This window comes from Castanea sativa, chromosome 12 (assembly GCF_040712315.1).
Source record: "Castanea sativa cultivar Marrone di Chiusa Pesio chromosome 12, ASM4071231v1".
Lineage (NCBI taxonomy): Eukaryota > Viridiplantae > Streptophyta > Magnoliopsida > Fagales > Fagaceae > Castanea > Castanea sativa.
In genome coordinates this window covers 6,308,684-6,334,268 of record NC_134024.1, presented here as the reverse complement: position 1 = coordinate 6,334,268, position 25,585 = coordinate 6,308,684, and the positions used below count along the sequence as shown (strand labels likewise).

Below are 25,585 nucleotides of genomic sequence, written 5' to 3'. Positions count from 1 at the left end.
AAAAAAAAATGGCCGTACTTTTACCCACATGTCTTTTGTTTATCTATTTCCCTAGTCATTATCCATTGATTCTAAAAATATTTTGCACAAGCTTATAAAAGGTTGTCCCTAAAAAAAAAAAAAAAAAAAAAGCTTATAAAAGGATAAGAGCAATTCCAGCAGATTCTCTGAATTTTTGTACTGTTTAGAGAATGGACGGTGACTTTTACCTTTTAACTACCCATTTTTTAAAATATACTTTCCAAATCCCATTTTTTATCTTATTTAAATATTATTTATTCATTAATTCTTTATTTTTTTATCATCATTTATTCTTCCTTTATTCATTCCCAACAATTACATTTTTTAATGAAAAGTGTTATATTCACAACATTTTTCGCAATATTTTCACAAGAATCACATCAAAATCTTAGATGGAAAGTTGTTACTAGTTCTAATTTAAATCCACCGTTGAAATTATTTTTTTTACTCACCAATATTAACTAATAATAATCTATTACTTAAAATTTATTGTAAAAATATTGTAGTAGCATTTCTCAATTAAGATTTTTATTGTATTTTATTTTTTATTTTTCCTTTCTTTCAATTCATTCTCATCCATATGTTTTCATTTCTCTTTTCTTGTTTTTCTCCTCCACACACGTGTCCAACCTGTCTCTATCCCCCCCACCCCTTCTTTTATTTTATTTTTCTCCCTCACATTCAAGAACATTCCAGACTCTCTCTTTCATTCTCTAGCTCTCTTTTTTTTTTACTTTCTATTTCTACTTGATTCTAGAACACTCTCTAGCATGATCTTTTGACTTCTATTTCTACTTCTACTTTCTTTCTTCTTCAGCTCACCTCACACGCACACAGCCGACATGGCCTTCGTCTATCTTCTTCTTATTTTTAATTTTTTTTTTTTTCACTTTGTTGTTACAATGGAGCTTAGATAGGCTTTCATGCTCTTGATTTGTTGTTTTTGTTTTGATTTTACATTTGTTGTTCTAATTAAATTTGTATTTTAACCTGTTCTTGATCTGTTGTTTCTATTCTTATTTTAGATTGTGTTTGTGTTTTGATTGTGTTACCGTTTGAGAGAGAGACAAATGAACAAGGAAGAGGGGAGGAAAGAGAAAGAATATTTTTTTTATTCAGCCGGGTATTTTTTTAAGATAAAATAATGGTTTGGAGTTGCTATAGTTCTCTAGATTAAGAGAATTACTATAGCAACTTCAAAAAAAAATTGGAAAAGTTTTGGGTTTAGAGATTCTGTTGGAGCGCGAATAGTGAGCTTTTTTCTCCAAAAAGTAAAGATAGAGCATCTAATGGAGATGCTCTAAGGGATTATTATGTCCATTAATTATTGTTTAGTTGATGGATCTTTTAATGAGTGCCCTTAAAGTATTTATTAATGAACGGAAATTTTTAATACCACTTTTATAGGAAATATAAAATGTTGTTAAAAAAATCAAAAATTTTTTTTTTCGTGAAAATAGTTTAACTTTTCTTTTTTATAAGATGTATGAATGGATGATTAGGTGTTTGTTTGGATGTTGCTTATTACTAAATACTGAAAATATTATAGCAAAATAATTTTTAATGTGTGAATAATATCGTGAGACCCAGTTTTAAAGAAAAATTTGCTGAAATTCGTATTTGTGGGTCATGTGAACAGTGCACGGGACCCACACAACAAACATTAAACGCAATTTTTTTTCCTTTCCTTTTCAGTGAAATCCAAATTAGATTCCTAACTCATCAAATCTTTGGTCTCTATCCTATGCTCTGTACACCAAGTTACAAGAAGTAAGTCATTTGAACCATTAGTGCAAGTGGTGCATCATATCAAAAATATGATAAATGAACGTAAGATAACATAGAAAAATCAAGAATATGAATGCTTACTCTGTCCCTTCATATGACGTGGCTTACTTTAAATCTATAAAGTTTCTCCAGTAGTCTGGATAAGGTTATCTACTTCTTGTTGATGCTAAACCAAACATTTAATTATCATACATCAAGGAAAATTTTAAGGGATCATGTACATTTGATAATCGCTAGATTAAGCCAACAATAAATTAAGGCAAGGCAAGGTTATTATCTGTGTTTTCTTGCTGTCCTCCAACTATTATTTTGAGATATTGTATTAAATCATAAAAGATACTGTACTTACTAAAGGGTACCAATGGAGTTGTCTTTGAGTAAATCTCTGATTAAGAAATTAATAACATATGGTTTAAACATTGCAGCTCAAAAATTCCATCATTTGTAGTTTGATTTAAATTATTTTGTCAAACCTTTCTTTTCTTAGTCTTAAGTAAGTGCACCGAAATAAAGCGAATTGACCAAAATGGATTGAAGTGGTCTAACTTAGACCAAAATAGTTTAAATTGGACCGAACTGGAATAAAATGGACCAAAGCTGACTGAATTGGACCGAAGTAGACCAATTGGACCGAATGGTTTCAATTCTTACTCTCTCTATTTAAAATTTTCTTATCTTTGTTAATTTCATTTATTAAACTAAAGTAGAGATGCAAGAAATAATTATAAATCCACTAAAAGGGAAAAAATAGAGAGAGAGAGAGAGAGAGAGAGAGAGAGAGAGAGAGAGAGAGAGAGAGAGAGAGAGAGTATCACCTTCTTGTGTAGGGAAAATATGGATTAAGGGTATGTTTGGTTGGAGGGGCGGAAAAATGAGAAGATAGAAAATGGTGGTAGGATAGAATAGTGGAAAGAAAAAATTTCAATTTTCCTCATTTTTGTTTGGTTGGGAGTGAAAAAGTTGAAGGATGGAAAAAATGAGTTTGTATAAATTTATTCATATACCCTTATTAAAAAATAATGCCCAATTAAAACAACCTTGGAGTTAGCAGAAGAATCTGAGGCTCGCACCTGAGCTTGATGGTGTCCATTGTTTTGAAACCATTGTACCTTATTAGAGATTTTTTTTTTGAGTTAGTCACCATAATGTCTTGTAAAAGTTAGTCAAAATTAATTCAATACAATCTCATATTCTTTTCTTTAATTTTCCATTTCATTTTTCATGTTCATGCACAAGATATTCTGATATATTATTATTATATATAGCAATGATTGGGATTTGGGGTTAAGAGAACATATGTAGAGTTAACAAGATACTAAAATAATTAATCGAACTTGGTTCTTAATTAAAATCAGTTGTTGGGGTTTTGAGATTATTGTAGAATTGTAGTTAAGAATGAATATTTTGAGGAGTGAGTTAATATAAAATTTTAATTCAGTATTTTTCCTCAAAACAATGTTATACCATTAGTTTATTTCTAAATTTAATTATTTAACTAATTATTCACTTGTAAATGTAACAAGAAATTCTAATTTCAATCCTATACATAGTTAAATTGCCAATTGAAGGGGATTGTCAAATGTTTTTTTTTTTTTTAGCTCATAACAAGTTAACAGATGGGAATGAGAGGTGCAGCAACAAATTGATCCACAGTCCAAAAGATTTGGACAATGGCCCAACAAGCCCACAACAATAAATTTGTAGAGAGGGTTTAATATTGAACGTTTACGGTACATTTGGTTGGAGGGGTGGAAAAGTAGGAGGATAGAAAATAGTGGGAAGATGGAAAAGTAGGAAAATAGAAAAGATTTTATTTTTTCTTATTTTTGTTTGGTTAGGAGTGGAAAAGTAGAGGGATGGAAAAAATGAGTTTAAATAAATTTACTTATATACTCTTATTAAAGAATGATGCCCAATTAAAACAAAAAAAAGTGACAAATAACCACACAAAAAAGAGCAATCAACCAAATTTATTATAAAAATAAAAATCATGTCCTAAAAAAATCACATCTAGTAAAAAATAAAAAACTATCATGCCTAAGCCCTAGAAAAAAAAATGAAAAGAAAGAAGAGGAAACGTTAATGCCTAAGAAAAAAAAAGTGGCAAGTTAACTGGCAGCGTGAATCGTGATTGCCCAGAAAAAAAAGGGGGAGGAGCAACGTTACTGCACAGGGGAGGGAGAGAGAGAGAGAGAAAAAAAAAAAGCAACTTGAAGAAAATATGGGTATTTTTGTCAATAGAAAAAAAAAATCCTTATTCAATTTTCTCTCAATTTTGGGGAGAAAACATTTTGGTGGGCCTGGAGAGAAAACACTTGAGCATCACTATTTATTTTCCTTCCTCCTTACCCAACCAAACATACTTCAAAAAAGTTTTCCCTCCTATTTTCTCTCCAAAGTTTTCTATCCACCTTATTTCACTACCAAACAAACACACATTTAATGAGTCAAAGGTGAATTGCAATGGGTTAGTTTAGTGTAGGAATGACTGAGAAGAATAAGTTGAAAAGAAAAACACTCCTCGGTCAAATCCGAGGTTGGTATGTTCTTTTTTATATATATATCTTAGACTTGTACAAATATTCAAGTTTTTTATTACAGAGTGGTTTTTTTTTTTTTGATGATGATCACTTGTAATGGAATCCTTTCCCTTTTATATTCCTTCACCTTCTCTCATATTAGTCTTCCACTTGTTGATCAAGCAACTAATCTTCTTGATACTTGTTCTATCAGAACTTTCTTGAAGTCTTTGTGGGCAGCTATAAGGCTAGAGGTCACTGTTCAGACATCACTTCCACATTAATGCAGCTAGCTGGCTAGGTGCAGAGTATTTAATATGGTAATAGCAGCTTTCTTCCTAGATATTTCTTAATTCTCCGTTGACTCTCCTCTCTTTGAAGCCTATCCTCCTTCCAAGCATGGTTGTCTACTTCCTAGTATTGATTGGATGGTCGGACTTTAGACTTCCACTCTGTTTCTCGAGGAGGCTTGACTCCTCGGACAACATCACGTGCTTGTCGTGACTAGCTTTCGTCCTCGGCCCGATAACCTACTTGCTTTTACTAATACTTATTTGTCCTCGGACTCTTTGTCGTCCTCGAGTGCGGCCCACAGCCCAATATCTTTATTCGAGCCATTTATCGCCACAAGAGGGGTTAGATGATATAATACTACTCAATTATAAAGTTCTTGTTAGATTGGTAAATGTGATAAACTTGTGCATTATATGTTTGCAAGGCTAGGACCCAGTTTTTATTATTTTTGAGTAGATAAAGTTTCTGTCCCAAAAAAAGAAGAAGAAGCTTGTCTATGTTTCTTGCTTATGATCCTCATCTCTCTCTCTCTCTGTCTCTCTCTCTAAGCAATTTTATAAACTTCATTTTTTGTTAGTAGCGAATTAGCCAACAAATTAAGAGAGTTTGAGTTTTAACACATACATGGAATCTTCAAAATAAAGAAGTGTTATATGAGTTTTCTAACACATAAGTATATAACTAAATCGCCTAGTATTTTGGTATAAGATGAATTATATCATGATCCAGGGGCTAACAAGAATGATATATATATGAAGTGGGTTCAAGTTACACATGGTGTAACTTTATAAGAGTTACACATTTTCTAAACCATTAATTTTTATTAGATCTAATGGTTTAAAAAAAAAATAGTGCCATGTCAGACTTAATATCATTAACTCATTAAATTTTCTTCTAAAATAAACAAAAAGTCATTAAAGTCTTTCATCAACCACATTGTCTTCTTCTTCTACCCCTCTCTCTCTCTCTCTCTCATCTTCCTGGACATGAACTCCTCCAATGAACCAAATAGATCAACAAGGGAATCGATACATTGTACTTTTATTGTGGTAAAAGTAGCAGATCTGAAAACATGCAACATCTAGAAGATCCTTTTAAAAGACTTATTAGAAGTACCAGCTATCCAAATCTCAGATTTAACATCGTCTAACATGCAATAGCCACTAGACTGCAACATCTTCTCTACAATATATTCATATGGGATTTTAGGTGGAGGGCATAACTTCTCTATTAGGAATACTAAAGAGTCAACAAATAGTACGAGCCCATCACAACAAAATAAAGTTAATAAATCAGTTAGTCTGCTAATGTATTGAAGGTTGTTTATTACTCATATCTGTTTGCTTCAGGAGAATTGTCAAATAACAAATTAATTCAATCGTTGCCTATTCCCATGAAATCTATTTATACAGATGCATATCATTCACATCTAATTGAAAAGATTTCACATCTAATTGAAAAGATGAAAAATGGCTAATGCCTTATCACTTGTTGAGTTATTTGGTTCCTTGGAAGAGTTCATGGACGTCCTGGCATATGAGAGAGAGAAGAAGAAGACAGCGGTGGAGGGTGAGAGTTTAATGAGGTTTTGTTTATTTTTGGCAGAGAATTTAATGACTTAATAATATTAAATTTGACATGACACTAGTGTCTTTTTAACCATTAGATCTAATGCAAATCAATATTTTAAAAAATGTGTAATTTTTATAGAATTACATCAGGTTTAACTTGAACTCATCTATATATATATATATTTGGCATTATCTATTTCCCTAGTCATTATCCATTGATTCTAAAAATATTTTGCACAAGCTTATAAAAGGATAAGGGATTATTATGTCCATTAATTATTGTTTAGTTGATAGATCCCTTTAATGAGTGCTCTTAAAGCATTTATTAATGAACAAAAATTTTTAATACCACTTTTATAGAAAATATAAAATGCTGTTAAAAAAATCAATATTTTTTTTCCGTAAAAATAGTTTTAACTTTTCTGTTTTATGAGGAGTATGAAACTATGAATGGATGACATAGATTCCCAACTCATCAATTCTTTGGCCTCTATCCTATGCTCTATCCACCAAGTTACAAGAAGTAAGTCATTTGAACCATTAGTGCAAGTGGTGCATCATATCAAAAATATGATAAATGAAAGTAACATAGAAAAATCAAGAATATGAATGCTTCCTCTGTCACTTCATATGACGTGGCTTACTTTAAACCTATAAAGTTTCTCCAGTAGTCTGGATAAGGTTATCTACTTCTTGTTGATGCCAAATCAAACATTTAATTATCATACCTCATGGAAAATTTCAAGGGATCATGTACATTTGATAATCGCTAGATTAAGCCAACAATAAATTAAGGCAAGGCAAGGTTATTATCTGTGTTTTCTTGCTGTCCTCCAACTATTATTTTGTCATTTCACCATCAAACTTCTCCACCTAGTTTTCTCTCCAATTTGGAGAGACAAATTTTGTGCGGACTCGGGTGGAAAATGTCTGTGCCTCAAATAAAAGTTTTTCTTTCCCCCTCTTCCAACCAAACAACACACAAACCCATTTTCTCTCCTATTTTATTTCCAAAATTTTCCATCTACCCTATTTTACCTCCAAACAAACACACCCTAAATGAGATAAAATCATATATTTATTGTAAAGAAGATGGGGATAAGGAGAGTCAAAATAAAAAGAAGAGGAATGGATGGAGGAAGAGTAATACTAGGGTAGAAAGTGGTAGGGAGATAAAAAGGTATAATAGAGGGGGAAATGTTGGAGGAAGTGAGAAATTAAGAAAAAGAAAGAAGAGTTTAAAATGAGATAATAAGAGTTGAAAATCAGTGGATAAGGCGGCACAATGAAAGAGTAACAACATTAAATATTATGCTTTAATATTTAGATATTATAAAGATATAGATAAATTGATTCTCGATGAGGCATCTCTATATCTCTATATATGAATTTTATACATGTATTTCGTTTTAGAATTCCTAACAATTTGGCCTAACAAACTAAATGAAGGGACTAAAATAATTTATCTTTTTTGAAATGTACAAGATGGGGAGGAAGATTCGAACCCAAATTCTCATCATAAAAAGAATTGGATAATGTAAACTCAAAGATGTTAACTAATTGGTTGCATGCATGATACTTTAGTCGCACGAAATGTCCAAAATAATATAGACGTTAAAGCAATCACTTTCCCTTTCATTAAATTAGAATAAATACACACTCAAATCAGGTGCTCTTTTTAAAATTTGTTTTGTTCTGCTGCCTTTTATTTTTTTCCAATTCCTTCCTTTCACAACATTCGTTGCTTTTCTTCATCACCAAGGCATCTCACATTCCTTTGCTTTACTTTCTTCATTCCTCTAAAGTCTCTGAAGATATATATCATCTAAAGGTCATATTGTCTCTTCTCTAAGAATCAAACAAAGCTCTCCAGATTGCAATGGCTTCAGGAACTATTTACGTGACAGTGCCTGCGGTTGTTGTTGCTGCTGGGATTTATTTCTTTGATATAAATCACAATAGACCTAAAGTAACAGAGCCACTCTACGCTTTTTCCTTCATCTTCTAACTACAACTCTTATTTTTGTTGGTATATTTTAAGCTAAGCTATTTTAGTGTTACATTCAGGAACATGAAGGTGGGGTTCAGGCATCTATGAAAAATATAGTGGCAAAAGCAAAGCAAGAAGTGAAGAAGATCGAGATGCCAAAGTTAGCACCACAGTTTGATGGGTTACACTGCTTTGAAACCTTGGTGGGTCATCATCGTTAATAGGTCTGCTTGGCTTGCCTAGTTAGCATGAATTATGAATATTATATCTTTCTGCCAGGGAATTGTGGCATGATATTGAAACATCCGTCCTTCAAGATAATTATTTAAAGGTATATATATATATTTCAGTTCTTGATAGCAGATTAGCAGAGCAATGTGAATATTAGTGACTCCGATGGCAACATCATTATTTCTGTCACAATAGTTCATCAAAGATAATTTGTTTAATCATCCAAAATTCTTTTGCCATATTGTAAACTACTGGATGTTTTAAAAGGAGAAATCAGTTAAGATTGAAAGTGCAGAATCTTATCCAACCAAATGCAAGACGTATACAATGTATGAATTTTCAAGCAAGGTTATAATGATTCGTGCATGGAATATATTTCTAGTTTTCTACACAGTATTGGGTGACCCATTATCTTAGTTTAACAGAGAAGTAATAAATAGGAAGCATAGGAAAAGAACATTCAAATAGAGGTTTTTTTTAAAAATTTTTAAAAAATAATATCATTCTAATAATTATTTGGCAAGATAGCACTGTTTTGAGTGTGTTTTGCGACACAGTTGTGTAAAATTCTCATATCAAGCAAGGTGTAGGGAGAAGATTTGAGGAAGATATTGATGAGTATAGAGAGCTTCTTAGAGAAGCAAGGCTTTCATAATCAGAACATGGTGTACTCACAAGGCTTAAATTGGATGTTTAAACACTCACTTTTGAGATATCAATACAAAAGCTTCTGAACCATATATGCAGACATAGTGAAGCATGGCTTCAGGAGGTATACACAGTCATAGAGAAGCATGGCCTCAGGTTGCCTCCGCAATCATGAGTGCCTCATATCAAATAATTTTTAAAAAGTCTTGTAGCTCAATTGGCCCCTCTTGGTGTTTCCAATAGAGATGTTCAGGATTCAAATTCCCCCAAACACCCCCCCACCCAATCCCAAAACCCCCATTTTAACAATTGAATTATCAAAATAAATAAATAAAGAAGTCTTTAAGTTTAAATGAGGGATAAATCCAACTAAAAAAAGTACAAGCATTTTATGCAATACAGTGTAATGTTTATTTAATTACTCTATTATGTTCATGGAGAAAGTTCAAACCAAGATGAAATTAGATGAACATAAGAAATGAAAAAACTGGAAGTAGCAAAGCTATAAACCCTGAACTAGTTGCACATTGGCAGCCTATAATACAAAATTTCTGCTTTAAGTATATACAGCGATACAATGTGTTTGTATTCTAGATGACTGTAGCAGGCACAATATACCAAATAAATATAAGGAAAAGCTTTTCATCCTTCGTAATGGCCTGCCTGACATAAAATAATGATAGAGTATCTCTCTCTCTCGAATTGGATGAAACAAAGCTAACTCATACAAGATATAAGTTACCATTTCACATTCTTGGATAGATTCTAGCACTTTACTTACAATCTATTTCCTATATTTCCAAACCTTCTGGCCACTCCGAATATCACTGCCTTAGTCAAGAGTCCCCGATCAAGACTACAAGCAAGTATGATAGCCCCACCAAAAATAAGTAGCTTTGGTATGTTCCTCCCTGATGGTTTGTCAGATGTTGATGCTATTTGTGTCTCTGACAAATTTTCAGTCTCTCCCAAGAATCTCAGGTACTGTGGACCTATTTTAGAGTTGATCTGAGCCATAAAGGCTGGCTGAGAGAGTGGTGCACCTGATGCTCTTGCTTTTTGGTAGGCACGAAAACCAGGCTCAATCTTCTTGACAGCTCCCCACATTCCTTTCCGTATTCCAAGCTTCGCAAGTTCCCATGGGATGCCCATATCTTCATAATGGAAGAGAAGCACCTCACAAGCAGTCAGCTGGCCATTACCTCTTTTTGATTCCACTGGTTAAGTCAAATGGAAATGAAACTTAGTAAAACAATACATTAGTGAGTCTAGGACTACGCAGGATGCAAATATACTTTTGGCAAACAAATTATCTATATGTTTGATAATAACTTTGGGATCAATTTCAAATCAGTTTTAATCCCACTGGATGAGTGAGTTAAATTACCAAGAAAAAGATACTAATTAATTTATTACAATTAGGAGTGTTCGCGGTGCGCTGTGGTGCGATTTTGGGTCATTTTTAGCACCGCACTTTACGGTGCGATTTAGCTAAAACTATAACTGCACAACACTTTATTTTTGCAGTCACATGTGCGGTGCAGTGTGATGCGGTGCGGTTTAAAGTTTAGCCAAAACCATAACCGTATCGCACCTCATTTTTGCAATCACATATGCTGTATGATGTATAAGATGCGGTTTGAATGATTTAAAGTTGGTATATTTTTTAAATTTTGAGCTTTTTCTACCTAGACAAAACTAATTTTTCCCTTTGTTTTGGTCCAAGTTTTAAACTATTGAACTAGTTTTTCTTTATTTTGAGCTAACTTTCCTAATCAACATTTGCTAGGGTTATTCAACCTTTTTTTTTTTTTTTTTTTTTTAAAACTAGGGATATTAAAATATTAATAATATATTTAATATTAAAAATAATTATATATCTTAATATATAGAGAGGGTGCGGTGCGATGCGGTTTGTGCAGTTTTCTTATTAGAAAACCACAAACCACACTGCGCCATGAAGTGCGGTGCACTATTACTTGCGGTGCGGTGCGGTTATGCCATTTTGTGGGCAGTTTTAGTGCGGTTTATGTGGTTTGGTGAACACTCCTAATTACAATAATGAAAAGTGACATGATTTACCTGCTCGAATGCACCAACTTGAGTAATAAAGGTCAACACGCCTTGGTGTGTCACGCCTTGGGACAGAAGTACAAGGTACTCCCTAGAGGGGAAAAAACAGATGGCTGTTAACATTAGAGCTTCAAAAACTGAACTGCAATAAAAATGTAAACACAAAGAGAAAATGACACAGGAGATCCCTCTTTTCCTTCAAATGCTTTCTAATATCTGATCATTTGTCTCTTTTCACTAGCATCATATCAGTTATTTCCACCCCGTATTTTGTACCAAAACCATTTGACTGCTAATTTGAGAGTATTTATAGGTTGTTCTGAAGTGCCCTTCCATCCATCCTTAGCTTCCTTCCAGGCCACAATTATCCCACGATTATGTGAGACTTGGTTGCTCAACATTATCCACAAAAATACATCTCATATGAATTATTTTTACTTATGACGAAAAGGTTTCCCTGAATAAAACAATAAAAGCACATTCCAACCACCCTACAATCCTATGGCAATGACTTCTTTAGTATATCAATTGGTGGTTGAACTCAAATACCAAAATTAATACCCTAATACAAAACACTTTAAATCACACAAGCAGTTCCTAAAAAAGATAATCAAGTCCTACATAAGCACACACATGTTCCTGTTGTCACCATTATTACTTAATTCAATTAATGTTATAAAAAAAAAGACTTCTCCTCATACCTTTGTGATACAGTAATATGATCTTCCGGATTCCCATATTCGACGACCAATTATGTACTCTCTATCTTTGCAGAAAAAGGGAAACTGTGCCACAAAGCATTGACAAAGATAAGCGCATGTGACTAAGGTAATCTATCAGTAAAAAAATAAAGAAAATTGATGGGTCAAAATGATTAGGGAAGTCTCACCTTCCGTATCCATTGCACAATCATGGTTCCTGTGGTGGGACACTCTTCTATAGTTGTAGAAGATGCAAGCATGTCATCCCAATTTGATCGGAACTCATCATCCCAGAAAAAGTCCCTAACTAACTCTGGCGTGGCATCCTCAAAGATAGTGCTGCTACGATATTGTGGAGGACCGTGCTAACAATCCAAAAGAGACAAAAACTATCACACATACGGTTTTATTGACATAATTAAAGATTTCTATGGAAGAAAAGAGTTAATTTGAATGCAATCTGATGTAGCTCTAGCACAAGACCTAACATTACAGTTCAATTGATCGTTCAAATGACCACTTTATAGGTTTGAAGAAATTCTTCAACCAAAACAAAAGATAACTTACCTTCGGATCTCTTTGCCATGCTTTGTAGCTCATATTTGGCGCAGAACGATCCATCATTTGTTTCCAAGGAGGACCTCCATCTTTCATCTCTACAAGCTGGCATAAATGTTCTAAATCCTCCTTGTTCACTAAATTAGGTTTTTGTTCATTGGGCTGCAACATACTAAACAAGAAGAATCAACCAGTGAGACTTTAAGATATCTGATTCAAATAATGTTTAGGTAGGAAGGTAATGGAGGCATTTAATCTCCAAGGATGCCAAAATGCGCCTTAAATTCAAATTGTAATCTCTCTCTCTCTCTCTCTCTCTCTCTCTCTCACACACACACACACACACACAACCAAACATGATTGTATAAATAGAATTATACGATTGAGAAATTGGGCATCCCTTGGAGAGTAAATGCCCCCCCATAATCATTTGCACAGAAAAATGCAAATATAAACGTGTTATCTTCAGTTAGGCCATTTGAATTATAGGAGTCCTCACAATAATTCTTGGTAGAAAAATAGTCTTAGGATTTCATGATAAAAGAACAAATTGAATTACTCACTATCATTAATTAATATGACATTAGAGATCCTATGTTCATGATAAATTACATATAATGACAAATATTTAATATGCTCAAATAAGAACCTGAACAAAAAGTAGCAAATTCACAAATCAAATAGTAATAGAATAATACCAAAAAAAAGAAAAAAAAGAAAGAGAGAATAGAGAGAAGCCAATAAATCTCAAGTACCTGCAATCTTCATATTCATTAGGTGGTGCAGAAGATTGTGTCTTATCCTCCCCAGTATTCAAGGTCCAAGCTTCACTGCCTTTTGACCTCAACCCATTTAATGGAGACATAACCGAGGCTAAGGGTGATGAAGGAAACGATAATTCAAAGGCTTTTGACACAGAATAGCTCAGTTTGTCACTCCCCATGATTGCCCATCTGGGTTTCCAAACCCATCCAATGAATATTCCAAAAACAAAGGCTACACATATTGGAACCAGAAATACCAAAACCTCAATTAAAGCCATAAAACATTTAGAACAAAGAGAAGAAGAAGTAAACAAAACCCAGATAATAATGGAAAATAATTAGAAGTTACAAAAGTTCAAATTTTGATAATATTAAGTGTGAAAAAAATTGAAGGAGAGCAAGGATATGGAAGTTTTTTTTTTTTTTTTGAAAAAGCAAAAAAGAAGTCAAACCCAGGAAAAAACAATCACAAATATTTGGTGAAAAACCAGAAGATAGGATAAAGTTTGTGTACTTTCGATTTGGGTATTGATTGAGACATGAGAGGTGGGAAGAGGGTTTGAAAAGAAAAAGGGTAGGCTAGTCTATTATTCATCAAGCTATATATGTCGTTTAATGGCTTAGAGAAACTTACAACGCCATTAAGATTGACGTTGAAATTGGTGGAGCAGAAGTTTTTGAGGTTTTGAGGCAACCAAATAAATGTGAAGAGGAATCAAAGGCCAAATAATAGTTGAATTGTGCAGAACAAAGGAGAGAAAGACACGAGAGAGATTGAGCAGACAGAAACATTGGGACAAATTAAAGTCAATAAATAATTTCTTGGTTTGGCTCTTGTGTGAATAGCAAGCAAAGGTGCATGGGCTTTGTGGTTTTGTGGGGGGTTTTGGTCTCTTGTTTGTAACGTTGGGGAAATCCTTGGGCGTATGGTGTCTTTGTATTTACATCAGTACAACAACTGTACAAGGGAGTAAAAGATGGTTGAAGGTTGTTATTTCGGATAAGGATTAGATAAAATCACACAAAAGTTAGGACTAGATAAAGTTACACAATTTTTGACACAATTGGCCAATAACAATAAGGTTACACAGTTTTTGTCACAATATGCCAACTTTCAGCAATGTGAGGACCACATAAAGTCACACAATTTTTGCCACAATTAAGAACAGATAAAGTTACACAATTTTTGCCACAATTTGCTAACTTTCAGCAATGTTAAGATCAGATAAAGTTACATAATTTTTGCCACAATTTGCCAACTTTTAACAATGCTAGGATCAAATAAAATTACACAATTTTTGCCACAACTTGTCACGTGATAAGTTATTGATCCAAATAGACCCACCATCACATCTCTACTACTCACAACTCGTCACATGGTGAGTTGTGACAAAAAATTTGTAATTGTATTTGGTCCTAACATTTTTCTAATTGTTTTTATAAACTCTCCACCATTGAGAGAAATTGAATGTGGTGCAACCTTGGATATATAGATTTGGATTTAGATGCCTTGCAATTATTAGTTTATGAGATGTGTAAAAGCTAGAAAGGTGAAAAAGTCAGAAAAAAAAATTGAAAGGTTAAATTTTTTCTTACTTAATTGCTGAGATTAAATGTGAATTTGTAATTTTCAATCTTAGCCATTAGTTCACTATTAAATGGTGCAAGATCCATAGATTTGGATGTCCTTGATAATTTATTTTTCACTTTTATATATATAGATTATTAATTTCCATAAACTAGAATAATTAATGATAATAGGATTCAAATCATCCAATAAGTGTCCTCCAAATCTTTTAGCCAAAAAAAGAAAAAGTGCCATCCCAATCTAGAAATCTCTCATCCAAAGTTAGGATGGATAAGAAAAGTGTAAGGACTAGAATTATCCCTCAGCCCAAAAAATATGAATGATGGCCCAATAAGCCCACAATAATAGATTTGTAAGAGAGTGGATTTTTCAGGTAAATACTTGATAAATCGAGTCTAAGCCACAGTAGATTGGATTAGAGTTAGAATAATTGAGATGAATATTTTGAAGAGAAAAATGTTCCTCGGTCGAATCCGAGGAAGATATGTTCTTATATATGATCTAACTTTTTCTCAACACACAAAGTTCTTCTCTCTCTCTCTCTCTCTCTCTCTCTCTCTCTCTCTCTCCGATTCAATGCCCCCCTCTTTCATGGAGGCCTCTCTCTCTCTCTCTTCGATTCAATGCCCCCCTCTTTCATGGAGGCCTCCCCTTATATAGTCTTCTTCTTTTTTTCCTTTCATTCTAGCCTTCCACTTGTTGATTATGTAGATCCTCTCTTAGATGCTTGTCCCATCAAAACCCTCCCAGAAGCTTTGGAGGTAGCTGTAAGACTAAATATCCTTGTTTTGGAGTCATTTCCACATAAATGTGGCCTGAAGAGTTGTTGCAGAACATTGGGAAAAATGCCCATACACCCCTTAAATGTTCAACCACTGGCCAAAAGACCCCCTCAACTTTTATAATGACCAATTTACTCCTTAAATTATTTACACTTGCCAAATTAATACTGATAGGGTACTGATTTTGCCTATCTCCAAGTCGTCCATAAAGGTCGTCCGTAACCCGGTTGGAATTGTAAACACCCTTTGGAACCTACCTGCAACTACCTCGTCCAAGCAAGAAGAGATCTGGATGAGATAAGGACCACCAGAGAATAGGCGCTCGTCCAAAGCGCGGACAACCTCGTCTTGAAGGAGTTTATCTGTCAGACGAGACAGCCCCTGCGCAAGTGCCAAAGTATACTCAACTAAGGAATTCCAGGACGAAAGTATCATACTTAGGAAAATCTCCGAATATAATGTGATAATTCCTTATCCCACGCATAACTGTCAGGTATCCGTTGTGAAATAGAAGCAATAACTCCTAAATGGTTATGGGAGTTACATTTGACCCTTGCGCCTCCTTGAATTCAGGGGAGGTTCCAATTTCGATAACTGTCTATGAAGGCACTATATAAAGACTGATTCAGACAAGGCAAAGGTATGTGAATTTTACTCAAAAAAAGTTGGAACTCCAAAAATATAGAGAGAAAAACTCACTTTGCCATCGGAGGGTTTTTGGCCGGCAGCCCCGGTCACCTTTGATTCGCTTTTCTTTTTTTTTCAGGCCACAGAGAGAGTAAGTGGTCCTTTCAAGTCTGAAGCATCCAGCCTACTGATCTTCTTTGCATCATCAAATACATCTGTTAGTTTGGTGTTAAAAAGCTAACGTTTAAATCATGTGAGAAGCACACAAAAATTACAAAGGTGAATCAACTTAGTTGGGAGGGAAAGAGAAAGCTAGGTTCAGAGAGAGGAAAATGATTGGACCTGACGGAGATACTCTTCTGTAATGAGAAGCGCTTCACATCAGCGTTCTGGAGCCTTCTGCTTTCGATCACGCTCGTCGGACTCTCAATCAGATCTGGCACCGTCGCCACGTCATCCCAGGGGATTCGATCGTGATCGTGATTGCTTCCTTCGTTCATTCCTCCTTCTCCAACTCCAACTCCTCTAACTCTCAACCTTCGAAACGCGGAGTCGAGAGCACAGAACGATGCCGTAGTAGTGAAGTCGTTGGAGGTGGTGGAGGAGAGGAGCAAAGTGTGGATGAGGAGGCTGAGTTGCTTGTTAAGCTCGCGGTTGACGACGTTGAGGTGGCTGTTCTCTTGACGGAGAGCCTCCACTTCTCTAGTGGCCTCGCGGAGGCGAGTAAGGTACATCAAATTCCGGTTCACGATCTCCTGGTGCTCCTGTACGGTCCGAGAGTGGTATAGGCGGTTGGAGTCGGAGTTTGAGTTCGAGTTGGAGATTGAGTCCGAATTCAGCGAGTCGGACGAGTAGGTTGGAGGAGAGCTGTAGAGAGAGTTGTAAACAACATCGTTTGGATGGAATAATTACGACTTGAACGGCGAGGCGGACATGGTGTTCACGGTGACGGTGCTCGACGACGAGTCGGTTTGCATTTTTTTCTTCAGTTCTTGTAACAAGCAAAAAGAACTAAGTTGATTCACCTTTGTAATTTGTGTGTGCTTCTCACGTGATTTGAACGTTAGTTTTTTAACACCAAACTAACAGATGTATTAATTTGACAGGTATAAATAGTTTAAGGAGTAAATTGGTCTTTATAAAAGTTGAGGGGGTCTTTTGGCTAGTGGTTGAAAGTTTAGGGGGTGTATAGACATTTCCCCCCAGAACATTTAATGTGGTGGTGACAGCCTTCTTCTCAAATATTTCTCAGCTTACTGTTGGCTTCTTTCTTTGAAGTTTATCCTTAGAAGCATGGTTACCTTTTGTACAGTATTCTCTAAGCGACCAGACTCCACCCCTTCACAATGTATACCGAGGAGGTTTGGCTCCTTGGGATATATCACTAGTTTGTCGCTATTTATCCTTGTCCTTGACTTGTGGTCCCGTATGCTTACCGTGTTGTTTGATTATCCTCAGGTTCCTTGACATTCTCGGGTGTGGCCCACAGCTCAATACTCAAATTCAATCCTTTTATCCCCATAAAAAGCATAACCCATTTAGGAAAGTGAGTTTATCAGTGTGTGAAAGTCGTCATGCCCCATTAATGATGGATGATGCACAACTCGAAATATCCACCATAAACCTTCACTAGTACATGCTCTATGACCTAAATTGTGGAGTATGGTAAAGGTCATGAGTAACGGCCAAAGTATTATATAACTATCATATACTGTCCATGCCAAGGTATGAAAAAATTCCCAGGATCATCATGTCTATTGCATATATTATTATTATTATTAGTAACTTAACTATCCAAAAAGTTGTAGGTTCTAGTTAGTTCAACTAATAAAGTCTTTGATGGTTGAATAAGAGATTTGGACTCAATCATTGCTTACACCAAAAACCTATTGGTGTCTTAGTTTGATGGTAAAAGAGTTATTATCAAGAGTGGACGCCATAGATTGAAACTCTCTAAAAAAAACTATCAAAAAATTTTGGTAAGCACCACATTGGTGTCGATATGTGATCTTATCCTTAAAGGTTTTCTAAAACTCAAATGGACGTATGATCATTAATTTCTTGCATGTTTGTTTGAAAATTTCTTTTTTTGGTAATTTATTTGCATATTATTTGTCAAAATATAGAGTTTTTGGTAATTTTTATGTTAAATTTGTTGCAAAAATCTAAAAGTTAGTTTATTCCAAAAAAGCTTAAAGCTATATCATTTGAAAAAAAAAAAAGAGACAAAAGGAAAAAAGCAAAAAAAAAAACAAAACTTTTTTCAACAATTCCCAAATGCATACCAAATAATAAGTTATTTGCATACTTTTCCAAATCAATCCTCATAAATTTCAAGGGTTGTTGCAAAAGTAAAAAATAAATTTAATCTTAAACTTAAGTAAAAAAAAGTTTGATGTCTAGATAAGTGAATTTTGATTGTGGGCGAATCAGTACCACATGTTTTTATATACATTTTGTCGCAACTGTTCTATGTGACAGATTGTAATTAATTGTCTGTCACTATAACATAGATCTACCATATTTCCACCACTCAGTATATAACATAAGATAGCTGTGGTGAAGTGTGTGATACTAGTTATCATTACGGGAAAAAAGAGAAGATTGTAACTAATTATAATTGTTGTGTGTGTGTTATTATAAATAATTTTTTTTTAAAGAAGAAAAAAGGTTGTTGTAAGGACCAAAAAATCATAAACCAGCTTTGAATATCTCTGCTAGCTCCTGGACTAAAGATCCGAATACAATATATTTGGTAGAGAGGGTTCAACAACAAAAGTCACCTATCTGTATCTTCTGGTTCCTATTTATATTCTTGGCTCCTATCATCTCAGCCCTACACCTTGTAATCTATTAAGCTTCTTCCCCCGAAACCTGTCCGTCGGTAATGGAGCTAAGTCCTAACTTTGCGTTCCGCACTGTTCATGTCACGTCTACATTAATGCAACGGACAAAGTTGATACTTTCTAATTAATGCGGCCAGAAAGGTTGGTGCCGGACATTTAATGCAACCTTCTAAGTTATCCTGCCATATTCAGCTATTCGCAATGCGTCCCCTATGTCATCAAAGCCCATGCTACTTCATCTTCGGGTATCCTCGGGTAAGTTTCCTTATTCCTTTATTCTCCCTTGCTTACTACGTCTCGAGCTTCCCTTCCTTGGGTCCTCAGGTTCTTGGGTCTTCGGCACCTCACAGTTGTTATGTGTGTTATGTTATTCATTAGGTTAAAAAGAAGTGAGAAGTGTAGGTTTTAGTTAAATTAATTGGTAAAGTTGTTTGTTATCGTAAAATAAAAGATATGAGATTCAAACCCTCTAAACAAAAAATCAATTGGCATCTTGACTTGATAACAAATATAACAAAAAACATGGAGCAAATCTAGAAATTCTATCATATCTTTAAAAAAAAAAAATTTGAGGGGCTTGTTTATTTCAGGAGTAATTCTAGACTTCTAGTACCACAAACTAAGTCATAACTTTTGCCACAATGTAGTAGACCGTAACTGGTTGTATATCGCCTTCACATAAACCCATAACTTTTTATCCCACAACTTACAATTAGACATGTGGATAGTTGCGGCAAATATTGTAGTATAGAGTATTCATACCAGACTCCTTAAATATTTAGCTAAACTAATCCAAAAAACTCCATATTTTTTTTTTAGAGTTCAACTATCATTTTTTTTTATACATGTACATTAGCCTCAATACTATATCACTCTTTCATTTAAATATTATTATTTTTATTTTCTATTCACACTTTAATACCAAAACCCACAACCATCCGGCACAACCTAGCCTAGCCAAATTAAACCCAGCAAAATCCACTAGCGATCTTCCTCGCTACCATCATTGGAATCATCACTCGGCCTTTGCCTCTTGGTGCTGTTGCTTAGCTTGATTTGGAATTGTGAATTAGATTTTTGCCTAACAAATGAGTCTTCTTTAACTTAGTAAATCACATATGGGTTGTTGATGGGGGTTTTCGAAGTAGGTTTTTGATGGGTTTCTTCAACTCGAAGAATCTTTTTCGAATCTAATGCGTTTAATGGTTTATTGTTTTTGATAGGTTTGATATTGGGTTTCAGATTTGGGTTATTGATGATGGCATTTTGATGTTGGTTCGAATAGTGGTGCTTAGGTCTTTGGGTGGTTTGATGATGGTAGCACACAATGTAGAGAGAAAGGGGAATAAAAAATCATTTTCTTTATCATTGGCTAGGAGTAGCATCTCGCCACAAATAACGCGTGATTGTTCCTTGTCAAGTTAGTTTGAGGAGTTTAATGCATAGGGTTTTTGGAGGGTTTTTAGCCAAATTTTTAGCATCAAACCAGTTTATAAAGAGCCTAATGAGAATGCTCTTAGTTTAGCTGCCGGTAAGTGGTAACATTTTTATTTTCAGCCCAAAAAAAAGAAAAAGAAAAAAGACTTTGTCTTTCCTTCCGACAGACCAACAGTTGTTTTCCTCTAATGAAATTAAACTATGCCACGTGGAGGTAAAGCAGGTGTGCCCACTCTCTCGAGTCTCCTCAAGCTTCTTTCTTTCATCTGCAATCGGAGTTTCAACTACTTCAAAGTTCCAACTTCAAACACCAAAACCCTATCTCAGACCTCTCTCTCTCTCTCTCTCTCTCTCTCTCTCAACACTCTCTTCGGGTTTACACACAACCCTTCCAATTCCCACCACTCACCTCTCTCCACGTGTCACTCTTACAATAACAACAACAACAACAACAATAATAATGCTCTGCTCGGTCCCACCCGGCAAGTCCGGCTCCAGCTGGCTCGACCGTCTCCGGTCCAACAAAGGTTTCCCGACAACCTCCGACGATGATCAAAACAACCTAGACCACTTCCTCCTCAACCATAATCCAAACCCAAACCCGAACCCGAATCCTACCGACTCCACTCGCTCCGACTCTGGCTCCACTCAGTCCGACCAACAACGATTCCACCGAAACAGTACTCATCATCAACAACAGCAACAACAACAACAACAACACAAACAAATGTACAGTCTAATGAGCAATGTCTTGTCGGAGCTCTTCTTCATGGACGGTGTTGATGGTGACGATCACATCCAAAGCTCCAAACTTTCCAGGAAAAAGTTTCCCAGGAAACAAACAAACCCCAAATTCCTAACCTCAACCACCAACACCAACACCAACAACAACAACAACACTAGTCCCCAATACGTGACTACCCCAGCAACAGCGTCGTTTGATTCGAATAATAGTTTGAAGGAAGTGAAAGAAAATAATGTGGAGGAAGAAGAAGAAGAGGAGGAGGAGAAGAAGATGATGAAGTTGAAGAATAATAAGAAGAAGGAGAAGAGAGAGTTAGTGGGGTATTCGAGAAGTGAAGTGACGGTGATTGATACTAGTTTTGTTGGGGCGTGGAAGAGTGAGAAGGTTGTGTATAGGAGAAAGAATGTATGGAAAGTTAGGAGCTTTGGAAGGAAGAGGAAGAGAATGAATGGTGGGTGTGATGATGACGATGATAATGATGATGATAATGATGATCCTGATGATGATGAATATGAAAATACTGGTGGGGTTTTGAAGAAAATGAAAGTTTCGGGTTCGGAGTCTATAGCAGGTTCCAAGGAAGTAAGATTTTTGATTTGATTGTATGTGTATGTATTTGCTTGCACTTGGGGAGTTATGTTTGATTGAATTCTTGTGGTTTTTGTAGTTTAGGATGTTGGTGTGTTTGTATGTATGAGTTGATTGCTTGCTTGTGCCTTGGATGTCATAGTATTCATGTGTGCAAATTAAAATCATATTGCAATGGCATTCTGTTTTGGTGAATATGTTGTTGTGGTTTCTGTAGTAATCTGATAATTTGGGCTTCGGTTTTTGTTATTGTATGTTTAGTATGTTAGTTTTGATGGCGTCTTGTCTTACAATTTATGTGAGGATGAGTCTCATGATGATTGGGTGAAATGTTTTGTTTTGAAACTACACGATCCAGAGTTGGGGAGGGATGGCTTTGGTAATGGTTAAAGCACATTTCATCATCTTCTCGTTTGGATTTGTGAGATGAATGCTTTCTGGAATTGAGTATTTCATATGCATGATGCATCTATAATGCTTTAAATTTCTATGTGATTGGTCTCAGTCATTTACAGCTGGAGGTTGAACTCTTAGTTACCTTCTTTTTAGCTTGTATTGGCATGTGTCGTGATTTTGGTGTCTGTTTTGAAACAAGGACTTAAGCGTGAGCGATTCCGTTTCTCATATTTTACATTCCATTGGTATATCTAGATTTCATGTGAACATTTTAATGATTTTAGTGTGGTTGGACTTGAAAATTATATTGAACTATAAGTTTCCTCCCCAATCTTAGATTAGTGACTATTGGTGTATTTTGCTTGGAGCATTTTTCTATCTAATTGAAAAACTGTCATCATATATTTTTTCTTCTTTAATTGTTTGTATTTTATGGATAGTTTTTCATTCAACATTGACGGAGACAAGGTTTGTGAAGTGCTTGACAAATGTGAATTGGAGTTTTGACAAGTTCATCATGCATATGCTTGTTGGAATGTCATCAGCAAGCATCAGAATAAAGATGATTGGTTTGCTATCTAACATGATGTCACTCTTAAATGATGAAGTTATTGGGCCATTTTTTAGAATATGAGAGGGAGCATATAGCATAAGTATTGTTGAGAGTATGGCCAAGCATCTATGCCTACTGCCCAGATCCTCTGCCTTGAAATGCTTAAATTACGTTATTTATGGCTTTTGATAGTGTCATAAAATATAAGCTGCAAATTGCTTTGCACTTTCTGAGTGATGATGTGAATGTTGCTAATTATTTGATTAGTGTTTGAACGTAATAAACAATTTCTTAGCAGATTATTTGTGCCATTTTTTTATATGTAATAAACAATGTTCCTAACAGATATATATAAATATATATATAAATTTTTTTTTCTCTGGTTGATGTGTTTGTGAATTTTAAGAGGCTGCAACAGCATTCTGGTTAATAAAATACTATTAATTGAATTGTTTTCCAAGATAAACCTAATCCAGAAGTAGTCTTTTTTCTTACCTTGTGTTGTTGCTCTCAATGTAATTAAGACACATCTGGCAAATTCATGTTCTTTTTATTGTTGTGGTACCTTATCATTTTTATAGCAACTTTATTTTTTTCTTACTTTGGGACTTATCAAGTGTTTATAGTTTCATATTAAATTATTATGACATATTGAACACAGAAGAGGTATTTGATTGCAACAATGTGTAGGATTGATTTGGATTTTCCCCATGTTCCTGTTGGTGATATATAAATGTTAATGTTGGATCTTATTTAGGTTGTTTATTCCAGGAGGCCTAGAAACTAAAAGTTAGATATTCTCCTATTTGATAATAAAAATTTTCTGATCTTTCATGTAATTACATATGTTGGAAAAATTAATAGGTGCAAATGAATTTAAATAGTTGCTGAAACTTCAATTGTTTAACTCAAAGACTGGATTAAATGCTGCTGACATTCATCCTTCTGCCTTTAGACAGCCTTGATCTATCATATCGAGCATGAGGTCTTTACTGATTCTTGAGTCCTCATTTTGAATGTTGCATAAAGTTTTCTGGTTTTTGACGTACTATTTGACTTTCTGTGTTTCAAAATGCTTACTTGAAATTGTCTATAACTACGTTTCATTGTTAAATACATTATCTATTGACAAAATTACAATGGTGAAATAAATTTTGAGTGGTATTTTTTTCTCTAATTAGTAATGATTATCCTGTGTGTTGTAAGGACTGCATTCCATTTGTTTCTATTCATCCACTATTAAAAAGCCATAATTTTCATGAAGGATTTTTTTGTTGTTGTCAGTTGAAGCTATTATCCTTTCCCCCCTTTCCTCGTAACTGTTGAGGAATAAGCTCTCTGTCAGGCCTCTTTATATTTCTGAAGTTGTTTGACTTAATTAACTAGTAATAAGCAATCAAGTGAATGTGTTAATTTTTTTTTTCTCCCTCAGTTGCATAGAGTTAGTTTTCGTCCCAATTTAGTTAGTGCCTATCTGGTTATAAAGCTACAAATGGCAGCATCATGCATGACTATATGAAGGGGCTTACTCCCGTGATTTTACCTTATGCAGTGAATAACTTAAAAGTTTGAACTCTCCTGATTTTTTTGTTGTTGAAAACTCTAGTCTCTTCCTTTTGAGGATGTAGAATTCTATGAGCTGTAGATGGTTCTACCTGGAGAGAAATCCTGATTGTATGGAACTAAGAATTGTATATTTGCCTCTACCATGTTTTGCAGGGACAGAATCCTCAGAATGATGTGCGAGAAGAAGTTTATAAAGAAAGAACTAACGATCTTAACCAAGTCCCTAAAAAGAGGCAAGTGCATTTACTAGCTGCATAAGGTTTCTAATGTTGTTTTTATCTCAATTTGCATCACTGCCTGTATGCCAACTGAAAATACATAGTATTATGATTGTCTAGCAGGTTGCCTTTTCCCAGATCATGCGGAAAATCAAGAAAAGGAGGCTCATCAGTTATCCTTATCAAAGGTCTCCCTACTGGCAAGAAAAATGGAGAAAAAGTTAACAGCAAATGCCACAAGGACACTCAAAGATAAGTCAAGCCTGATGGAACTTCTACTTAAAAGTTCTGAATTGGATAGGGCTAATGGTCTGTGATAGAACCTCCTACTTGATGTTTCTCCCTGTAATAGCACTAGTGCTCTTCTATTAGCGTTTGGTTCTATTTACAACCATGTTTTTTGTATGGAAGAAGTTGGGGTCAACTCAAAGCTGGACTTCAAGCTTCTGCGATTCTTACAATTGTCAGGAACCAATCAACGTTGTGTGAATATTTATTGTTTCATTCAAAATGGAGTGACGATTTCATTTTTAGTTTCTGTGAGGATATTTGATGTGTAACTCCTGATCTGGAATTTGATTTTAGACTAAAGGGTAAAATGTATGGACAATCCGACTTTTATCCTATTCTAATCACACCCACTCAGCTTCCATGTATTAATTAAACTCATTTTGTTTCATGATTGAATTAACCACACCTTTTTCCCTCCACTATGCTGTTTACAATAGTTTATAGAAGAACGATGCATGGCAGTATGCCACACACTTGACAGCCAACTAGTTATTTTTGCACATTTATATAATTATCTTTCATATATAACTAAATTATTTTGAATCATCCTAAATATGAAAGACCAAATACCTTCATTCTGGCCATATTAGTCTCGTTTTGCATCAGATTTTTTTGTAATGAAGAGGGGATGGAACAAGGATAGATTTTCCCTATCCTGCCCATATCATCCTGAATGTATATAATTTTTTTTATATTTATACATATCTTATTATCATTCCCAAAATCTCTCTCTCTCTCTCTCTCTCTCTCTCTCTCATAAGTGCTGATATCACCCCATTAGAGATGGCAA

The 25,585-nt window shown here is 34.8% G+C and overlaps 2 protein-coding genes, 1 long non-coding RNA gene and 1 pseudogene across 4 annotated transcripts; 2 read left to right on the top strand and 2 right to left on the bottom strand.

Annotated features, from left to right (window-relative positions):
* The first annotated feature begins 8,013 nt into the window (after positions 1-8,013).
* On the top strand, positions 8,014-8,807 carry LOC142621215 (uncharacterized). The gene is made up of 2 exons (XR_012841726.1): positions 8,014-8,162; positions 8,261-8,807. It is a non-coding gene; the product is annotated as an uncharacterized LOC142621215 (long non-coding RNA).
* Positions 8,808-9,598: 791 nt separating this feature from the next.
* Positions 9,599-13,635, bottom strand: LOC142621190 (uncharacterized). Its single transcript, XM_075794507.1, has 6 exons — positions 13,150-13,635; positions 12,404-12,566; positions 12,025-12,201; positions 11,837-11,920; positions 11,145-11,226; positions 9,599-10,279 (listed from the first exon to the last, which is right to left on the bottom strand). The coding sequence occupies exons 1-6, from the start codon at positions 13,434-13,436 to the stop codon at positions 9,840-9,842; spliced, it is 1,233 nt and encodes a 410-aa protein (XP_075650622.1). The 5' UTR covers positions 13,437-13,635; the 3' UTR covers positions 9,599-9,839.
* A 2,804-nt stretch (positions 13,636-16,439) lies between these two features.
* LOC142620090 (zinc finger CCCH domain-containing protein 15-like) lies at positions 16,440-17,132 on the bottom strand (annotated as a pseudogene).
* A 3,412-nt stretch (positions 17,133-20,544) lies between these two features.
* Positions 20,545-25,139, top strand: LOC142621342 (uncharacterized). 2 transcript variants are annotated; one of them, XM_075794661.1, is made up of 3 exons: positions 20,545-21,765; positions 24,440-24,519; positions 24,625-25,139. In XM_075794661.1, exons 1-3 carry the CDS (start codon positions 20,899-20,901, stop codon positions 24,758-24,760), a joined length of 1,083 nt encoding a protein of 360 aa, XP_075650776.1. In that variant the 5' UTR covers positions 20,545-20,898; the 3' UTR covers positions 24,761-25,139. The 2 variants fall into 2 exon arrangements, with proteins under 2 accessions (XP_075650776.1, XP_075650777.1); XM_075794662.1 differs by having other exon boundaries at positions 20,549-21,765; positions 24,628-25,139.
* Positions 25,140-25,585: the final 446 nt, after the last annotated feature.

Coding starts and splice junctions, on each gene's coding strand:
- LOC142621190 (XM_075794507.1), bottom strand. CDS start 13,436: ATGGCTTTAATTGAGGTTTTGGTATTTCTGGTTCCAATATGTGTAGCC. Junction 12,202..12,403: donor CATGGCAAAGAGATCCGAAG/GTAAGTTATCTT, acceptor TTGGATTGTTAG/CACGGTCCTCCACAATATCG. Junction 11,227..11,836: donor CATATTACTGTATCACAAAG/GTATGAGGAGAA, acceptor TTTCCCCTCTAG/GGAGTACCTTGTACTTCTGT.
- LOC142621342 (XM_075794661.1), top strand. CDS start 20,899: ATGCTCTGCTCGGTCCCACCCGGCAAGTCCGGCTCCAGCTGGCTCGAC. Junction 21,766..24,439: donor CTATAGCAGGTTCCAAGGAA/GTAAGATTTTTG, acceptor CATGTTTTGCAG/GGACAGAATCCTCAGAATGA. Junction 24,520..24,624: donor AACCAAGTCCCTAAAAAGAG/GCAAGTGCATTT, acceptor ATGATTGTCTAG/CAGGTTGCCTTTTCCCAGAT.